Raw genomic sequence first — 9,234 nt, forward strand, 5'->3', positions numbered from 1 at the left:
TATGAACTTGACACAATAGGCCGTGCAAACATATCTGTAATTGGATTAGATTTTTTTTTTTTTTTTTTTTGCTGATTCTGAGAATAAGATGAGAACGAAAAAACCTGGCTCGTACACCTATATCAGAATTACATGAGTCGACTGATGCATGACTATATGGGAATATATAATTTGGCAGACAAGATTTTGGACAGTTGCCCATTATATGGAAATAACCAGAGAAATGCAAGCTTGCACTTCAGCCCTCGGGTTCTGACGACCGCCCTTCATTGATTACTAAATGTATATTACCATTATTGGCACTTTAGTGACAGTCTGCTTTAATTAACTGTTTTGGGCCATTTCAGCATGTATTGATGCAACGGCTTATTGATGCAGTGACGCTGACCATATGGATCGGCTGACATATTTCACTGAAGCATTAGTGGCTGTATCTGTTCAGATGATGATAGCTCATTCTAATCGTCAATTTTGTGAAAAGATGTAATGATGTCATACCAGGACAGTCACATATGCTTTCAGATCTTCTCGTTTAATGTTCAGATTCTGAAGGCAGGCTTATTAGATGTTCTGAATTCCCCATGCTCCTTCATTAACATTTTACTTTACAGAAGAAATTGATGTGCGAAGCCACTAGAAAAAGACAGTGCCCGCTGCATCATTGTCCAAGATTAAGAACAATATAGATTGCTGATAATTTATCTCTTTGTCCATGTCCATTCAGCCATCAATTGATCACAAGCATCGAATCCATGACATTTTAGTGATGATACATGTTTATCTTTATATAGTAAAAAAAGGCAGTTTGCGTAAAATACTTTATGAGTTTCATGAGTTGTCGTTCTGTAGGCTGGCATACTATATTGTAAAATGAATAGTAACAGAAAAGCAAAAATAGGCTACTACTACTACTCCCTTTATAATCACTAAAAAGCTGTCACTCATTTTAGTTTATTCCGATCTCACAAAGTTCCGTTATAATCAATGAAGCTAACTACACAATGAATCTTTCAATATGCCAGTTATGAGCATGCAGAACTCAGCACTGGACAAATACTCTGGTGTTTCCAGAGGTGAGTGGATTCTATTTCACCAATATTCTATTATTACGTAGAAAACTGATCCTAGACCAGCAGTTATGGGCAGCTTTTCCCTCTAAAAGCAATCAGAAGCAGCATCAGGCAGGGGAAGCCTAAGCCTATGCTTGCACCTGTAAAACATTTTTATTTTATATTGTTGTTGTGCTTGTGGGTTTTGTTTAATAGAGTAACAATTTATTTGTTTTAGATATTTCATTTTTAGATATTTCTATCGCCCATAAAACCTTGTCATGTGCTGCACTGTGAGGGATAGACTTTCAATGGCATCCACTGTAAAAAGTTGTATAAAGCTCCTAGATCACTTATACTTTTTCGCAGCTCATGTTTTCTGGAGTTTTTTTGTCTATTGAAATTTCTTGGAAAGACATTTTTGCAGTGTTTTTTTCCAGCAGAACAATCTAAAAACACATTAAATAACAGTACAACCCACTGAAGAGATGTATGTCCATCCCACACAGCCTTGCTTTCATTCCCGTTAGAAATCAAAGATGGCTCTGCTGTTAAATGAGGTCTATATAACACTAACACAAAAAAACTAATTATATATCTTCTTCTTCTTCTTAATAATAATAATTATTATGTAAATAATGTTAATCGTCCAAAAATAAAACGTAAAAAGGTGGAGAAAATTATTGTTACAGAATTTAAAATGAACACTTTCACTTACATATTCACATACATTTGAACCTAAAATCTTGGTGTTCATTAAAAAAAAAAAAGTGCATGGATTGTGTCAGATAGCTAAAATACACATACAAATGCCAACACTGAAGGCATGCCTGCAAAAGTGTGCTACTTCCAGTTATGAAAATCGAGAAATGCATCACACAGACTCATGAATACATGACTCTACATGTGCCAGACTGCCTTGAAGGTCTTGTCCTAATTTAAGTTTTTGCTTGTAGCATTTAACACCTCTTCAGTTAGCATCTCTTTCTCTCTCTTTCCATCCGCTGCACTGTAGATGTGCCTCACTGCATGGAAACTTTCACCCCCCCATCCTTGACACTCACACACCCACATGCACACAAACACACGCACCACGACAGAGAGCGGTGGGTGGAAGGGGAGGAGACTATGTCTGGTAAGGTTGAGCTGTTTACAGTGTGGGTTTATAAAACAGCAGACGAGGGGGAGTGTCCCTACAAAGAGGGAGCAGGGAGGAGAAACGTCAGACAAGGATAGGGAGAGTGACTGAGAGGATAGAGAGCGTCTGAGAGAGAGGGTCCGCATGCAGGACAGAGTGATAAAACAGCAGGCAGACGCTGGAGATATTTTTTTTTTTACTTCCACCACAACTGCTACAGCAGAAGAGATGCTTATGTGAGGAGAGCAAGTGATTGTGCATAGTAAGCAGAAGTGGTCTTCATTTCTATAGTAAGTACTACATTTTAATCATATTAAAAAAATTATTGTTTGTATGTGTGTGTGTGTGTATATATATATAGATATATATATATATATATTTAGTATTATTAAAAATATATATAGAAAATGAAATAGTAAATTATATATATATATATATATAGTTGGGATATATATATATATATATATACATACATAAACACACACAGACATTTAATTTACTTTACTATATATTTTATTAATACACACACATGTAGAATCGCATATGTAACTGATTCAAATGACATTTAAATATTTGTCATTATCAACAAATACTATAAAAACACTACATTTTTAAAACTGTGTTTGTAAATGAAAGTTTGTATTTAACAAATGAAGTTTATAAAAGGGTCACTGAAGACATGTCTGTATTTATTTCAGGATAAAAGAAGGAATTGATGAGTTGCTGCATCTTAGAGTGTCCTGTCATGGATGACTCTAGGGAACCTACTGAATAGATCTCAGCGCTGCATCATGGTTCAGCAAAGAACCCACAAATACTTGTCAGTCATGGACAGCAATTCTACCAGAGAGGTGTTTGTGGGACTGGCCGCAGAAGACGATGCTGAGGTGTTTGGAGAAGTACCTTCTAACAAAGATCCCAACTGGTGCAAAACTCCAACTGGGCACATCAAAAGACCAATGAACGCTTTTATGGTCTGGTCCCAGATTGAGAGACGGAAGATTATGGAACAGTGGCCTGACATGCACAATGCTGAGATTTCAAAGCGCCTCGGAAAGCGCTGGAAACTACTGCCCGATTATGAGAAGATACCCTTCATCAAAGAGGCCGAAAGATTGCGCCTAAAGCACATGGCTGACTATCCTGACTACAAGTACCGGCCCAGGAAAAAGAGCAAGTGCTCTACCCCTGTGAAACTTGGCGAGAAGTTGCCTATGAAATCCAGCAAGCCCCATTCAGGAAGATCTAGTGGGCTCTCCTGCAAAGGGCTAAAGATCAAACCTGCTTCTACCAAGCATAAAATGAACTTCAATGGCAATAAATACAAGAGCTACAGCGAGAGCATGAGTGATGACGACACGATGGATGTAAACTTAGAAAGTCCAGTGACTCTGCAAGACGATCACAACCCGTCAAGTCACTTTGTTCTTCACCAGCAGGCCACCGTTCCCTCTGAGGACCAGCAACCAGTTCCTGAGCTCAGAGTGAAAGTGCCCATCTCTCAAACCAGCAGCATCCAGAGTCTCTCCTCAGACAGTGAGTGCCAGGCTCCCCCGGATTCCACGATGAGCGAGCCACAAGGGTCGACATCTGGAAGATCCTCCACACCGACCTCAACCAGCTCCTCCTCTTTGGTGTCATCAGCCTGTTCAGATGAGGAACTGGACGAGGAACTCTTGCATATCATTTCTAATAGTATGCCTATGGACTGTTCTGCTCTGGACAAGGACTTTGAAGCATTTCATGCCAACTCAGGATCCCATTTTGACTTCCCAGATTACTGCACTCCAGAGGTGAATGAAATGATTTCTGGGGACTTGCTTGTGCCCAGTATCTCAGACCTAGTGTTCACCTACTGAAGTTGAGCCCTTTGTAATGTGGTCATGCCTGCATAGCTGCCAATTCTAAAATATTTTGTCCATATTGTACTTGGACAATTCCTTTTTCCATGTGTTTATTTTTCTCAATGAATCCCGTAAGTGCTATTGCTTTACTTTCCAAGCATGTCACATCTTGTTGGTTTAGCTAACAGACACACAGGGCTTTGCAGAGCTGTTCAAGAGAGTAAGACATTCAGATCTTGTTCAACACTTCAGCGGAAGCTTGGTGTATTTTTTAAGTTTTACCAGCTGTTTCGATAAATGTTTTAAACTGAAAGCTACTGTCTCCAAGTATCTGATGGGCAGCAGTTAGAAGCAAAAACCTCTATTGATTTAAAGGGACAATTCACCCAAAATTGTTGTCATCATTTACTCGCCTATATGACTTACTTTCATTACGAAACACAAAAGAAGATATTTTGAAGAATGTGTCAATTGTTTTTGTTCATACGTCCATAGTCAATGGGGACCAAAACAACACTGGACACCATTGACTTTCAACATTCTTCAAAATATCTTCTTTTGTGTTCCACAGAGACAAAAAGGTAAGTAAATGGTGACAAATTTCATTTTTGGCTGAACAAGCCCTTTAATAACAGCACTGAAACAGACTGCTCATAATGAAAACTCTTAATCATTATTAATTCAAAAACGATTTCCACCAGACGTTTCAATGTGCACAAATATAAAGGTCCACTAACAGTATTGGTACATTAATATTCTAAAAGACTGGGATAGAAATTATGAAAAGGAAATGATGACTGAAACCATTTATTAAAACATGCAGCACTTACAGTAAAGCATCAGTAACCTTGCGGAGGAAATCACTGCAGACACATAATTCATATCCTATCCGTTAATTAGGTAATAGCACTTTCATCACCTTGCCATTGCCACAGACGTAAAGACACACATGTGATTTAAAGGCAGCTCTGCATCGGCCCTGCGTGCAGGTGTTTGTGTGTGTGTGTGTGTGTGTGTGTGTGTGCGTCAATGTGTGCCTGAACTGTTTGGACTATGGACAAAAGGGGGATAAGGTTAGGGTTTGGGGGTTGGGATTGGTTCTTTCAGGGAACTGTGCATCTGTCCATGCAGGCAGCAGCTTTTATGCAGGGGTCGGACTCTGTGCGTACCGAGCGTCTGCCGGGGTGGGGAGGGGTATGAGGGGGGGCTCTTGCACCGGTTCACTGAAATGCATGTCATGTCTGCAGTCTGGCTGCAGCTGCCCCGATCAGGGCTAGAAATCTGTGTCTGCCAGCTGGCCCCCATTGACTCTCTCAGGGATCGTTTGTCTAGGTCCTAGTGCCTCCCGTAGGTAATTCATCTGTGATGATCTGTGTGTGCTTGTGAGCGTCTTTTTCTCTCCCGGAGAAACCATCAGAAGCCAACCGAAGTGACAGAAAGCCCCGATTTCTCAAAACAGGATCCGTCCTCTTTTCTTTCACCCAAATGCTCTTATTAATTTCAGCTCAGTTGGTGACCGGGAGACCGGCATTATTTACCTCCCACCAACAGTTGTCAGAGAAGGGACAACAAACCCTGCAGTTCGTATCTTACATAAACTGTTAATCCTCGTCGATTCCCGACGTCCTGTGAGGATGCAGCAGCATGCTGTGCAAAGCGAAGGAACACAAAAGGAAAGGGACCTGATGTGTGTTTGCTCTTGGTTTAACCTCACTGTTTAGACTGCATAATGACTACTTTTGTCACACTGACCACAGAGGCATAAACAGCCTCCGTCTTGATGTGTTTCCTTATTGTAGGAAAGAGTTGACCGAACTAGTTCTGTACAACCAGTATTTTTTCTAGACCATGATAGTTTGCAAAAATCTTAGTTTTATCAAGTGGATTTTAGATCGATGCCACATTCGGTGGTCAAACTATACATATAATTCAGGTATATGTGTCTCAACTAAAAAGGGAAATGGAGATAAACACAAGAGGGCCGATAGGAAAGATGGGCACGGCTTTGATACGATGCCTTCATTCATAAAACACAAACATGTGAGGATTTTCAACGTGTAAAAAACATTACGTCAACATATATGTATAGAGCAGAAAGATTTAGTGCTTTAAAATCGAAACGTTGGCATTTTAAATGCTCAAAATTGTAGAAACTGTAGTAATAACGCAAGCTACTAGAAACTTCAGTTTCTTTACATGTGAGGCTGGATGGAAAATATAATTTGTATTACGAAAAACCAAACTCAAGTTTGCATGTGTCATAAATAAGGATTTGTGAATAGGTAAAACAAAAGGTTTAGGCCTTCAATCATCAGGGAAATTATTTCAGGAAAGCGATACATTCACTATTTTAGCGGATTCTGCACTACTGAAATTGTGAAATGGCTTGCCACACCTGAAGTTATCACACAGGAACGAGTCTTTGCATTAAGACGTATGCCAATCAAATCGGTCTCCATAAACTCTTGAATAATATCAGGTCATACACTGAACCAATACCGTACCAAACACCAGCAGTCAATTAAACGGACTCAGGACTAAAAACATCAGCCCAATGTGGATCTGCTTTGATTCAGCCATTACTAAGATGCACTCTGTTTGGCCATTGTATGTCATTGTTGATGATCTGCAAAATAACTGTATGTAGCAAAGGTCAATCTGCAAAGTTGTACCTTTTTAAATATTAAATATTTTAAAATTCCACAATACTTCTGGGTGCATTTTTTGGCTGTAAATAAAACATTATTTAAATGTGTCCTAAAAATGGGTTCTTTACGTTTATACTTTGCCAGTATATTTGGTCATTTAGTAAATGCTTTATTTTTATTTCATAGACGGTGTCATTTATTTATTTACTAAGAGCACCAGAAAATAGGAACGACACATCACAGATGGGCTCAGGCAAATTAGTGTCAAAGTGATAAATGCAGAAAGCTGTATATAACTGAAGCAATGTAAAAATACCCATCTGGTCGGCACCTCCTACTTCTTGGCTGGGGATTAATGAACAGTATTCTGTGCGATAGAAAACCAAGGGCAATGCTAATTTCACACAGACCAGACTCAGCTTTGCTAAACCTGTCATATGCGGAGCATGCGCTTCCTCATTTCCATGTCTGTAAAAAAAAAACCTGCTGCCATAATCAGTGATTGCCACCAATGGAGTCTTATTACAAAACATGGGCCCAGTGAGTCTTCCCTTTCAGGACTGAAGACTTTTCATGGCATTAAGCTGATCGATCACAGAAGACTCCACAGACCAACACAGTGGTTTGTACTCCAACAAACGCAAACAAAACCAAGCTCATAACCAGATAACTCCGCAATACAACACTGATTTTAGGCTCAGTGCTAATTTATAATCTCAGAATGGAGCCGTTTCAGCTATTACAGACTGTACTGTTAGGTGAGAAATCTTATGTTGGATCCCCTATGAACATCTTGGAATGAGACAATGATATGAAATTCTTGTCAAAAATTAATCATCAAGAGTCATCAGCTAAAGCACTCACCAGAATAAAAAGATGGCCAAACTATGACCATGTTGCCTCGAAATACATTGTTTTACCATTTTTCATAGTTAGATGATTGTTTCCAGAGGAAATAATACTAGGTTGTTATTTTCCATTAGTTTAAAAAAAAAAAAGTATTCCTTATGCAATCAGATGATGACTGAATGGTCGTAAAACCAGCAACTTAAGTGATGTTTATTCCATTATGTTGTTTGAATGCTTGTGGTCTGAATGTTTCAACTGAAATCACTGTTATCTGGTATTACATTATACTGTTATCCAGGTCAACCAAAGTCATGCTGTACATGATTACACTGAATCAAAAGATTTTGTTGCCTTTGCATGGATGACCACAACATCTGCTTGATCTGAGCAGCAAACATTGTTTCGCTGACACAGAGACATATGCATAAAGTATGACAACGTATGGTGTTCGAGTCTAAGAGTTAATTTAACACATATGGAGAAGTGATGTTGTCATGTTTGTATTGGTGCTATCATCATACTTTTAAAGGGATAGTTCACCCCCCAAAAAACCCTTCAGACTTAAACATGGGTGTCTTTTCCTCTGTGTTCCACAGAAGTCGTTTGTCCAACATGTCTAAGCTGCTCTTTTCCATACAGTAAAAGTGAATGGTGACCATAGGGGTCAAGCAAGTTGTTAAGTAAATAACGGAATTACTCTGTTGATGCTTTTTGTTGGTTTTGGAGCTTGACAGCTCCTAGTCCCCATTTACTTTCATTGCAGAGCTGTGTCAACATTCTTCCAAACTTCTCCTTGTGTGTTTCATGGAAGAAAGAAAGTCATAAGGGTTTGGAACAACATGAGGGTGAGTAAATGATGACAGTAATTTTTGGCTGAAATGTTGCTGTAATCTAGGCTTAGAGAATGATATTTCTGCACAACTCTCTGTAGGTTTGTGCATCATAGATTGTGATTGTTAGTCATTATTTTCACTGCACTGCAATAAAAAAGGAAAAATAACTTTCAATAAACAGGAGTCTTCAAGATGTTAGCAGAACATAGTTTTGGACAATTAGCATTAGCTAATTAATTTGCATGTCTGCTTCCATAGTGTGCTGTAGTATCTCTATACCTCATTGCTACTGAGCACAAATAGAGATGAAAGCACTTTTGTGTACATAATGAAGGTAGATCGGAGCAGCACAGTTTGTTGTTTTGATGGACTCATCAGTGTAATGACACCCTCATCAATAAACTGCTTTAATCAACCTTTCTGTCTGTCTGTGTGATTTTAAAGAGCTTCCATGCATGTCAACACAATTACATGTATGCACATAAAGCTACTTTTATCAATTAAATTAGTGTGGATTAAGCATATGTGGCATAAGCAAGCTGTCCATAAGTAGATACAAGTTTTCTAACATGCATTTAACATAGACCCGTCATGTGTGTCTGTTTAACGCTGCGGGTTTCTCCCACTCTGTCTCTGACGTGAGTTTCAGAAAGGATGCAGATGTTCTTGTGGTCAAAGCGCACAGGCATGAAAGGTTGCAGCAGCAATGTAATTGACAGCACGTTACATGCAAACACACAGCCAGCTCATGTGACATATGAAAACGCTTTAGCACTAACAAACACAAGAACCATTTCTAGATGCTTTAAGCCTACACAACTGAAAATGGCCAGTAACTGTGTGAACTGAAATATCCTTATTGTTGTAATTCAA

At 39.0% G+C, this 9,234-nt stretch overlaps 1 protein-coding gene across 1 annotated transcript; it reads left to right on the top strand.

Moving 5' to 3' along the window:
- The first annotated feature begins 2,199 nt into the window (after nt 1-2,199).
- On the top strand, nt 2,200-4,301 carry sox12 (SRY-box transcription factor 12). Its single transcript, XM_056269823.1, has 2 exons — nt 2,200-2,477; nt 2,886-4,301. Exon 2 carries the CDS (start codon nt 2,937-2,939, stop codon nt 4,044-4,046), a length of 1,110 nt encoding a protein of 369 aa, XP_056125798.1. The 5' UTR covers nt 2,200-2,477; nt 2,886-2,936; the 3' UTR covers nt 4,047-4,301.
- The last annotated feature ends 4,933 nt before the right edge of the window (nt 4,302-9,234 follow it).

The sequence above is a fragment of the Rhinichthys klamathensis genome, unplaced genomic scaffold (assembly GCF_029890125.1).
Source record: "Rhinichthys klamathensis goyatoka isolate OS25496 unplaced genomic scaffold, OSU_Roscu_1.1 h1tg000291l_1, whole genome shotgun sequence".
NCBI lineage: Eukaryota > Metazoa > Chordata > Actinopteri > Cypriniformes > Leuciscidae > Rhinichthys > Rhinichthys klamathensis.

Bases quoted from the DNA above. Each gene is read 5' to 3' on its own strand.
- sox12 (XM_056269823.1), top strand. From the start codon at position 2,937: ATGACTCTAGGGAACCTACTGAATAGATCTCAGCGCTGCATCATGGTT.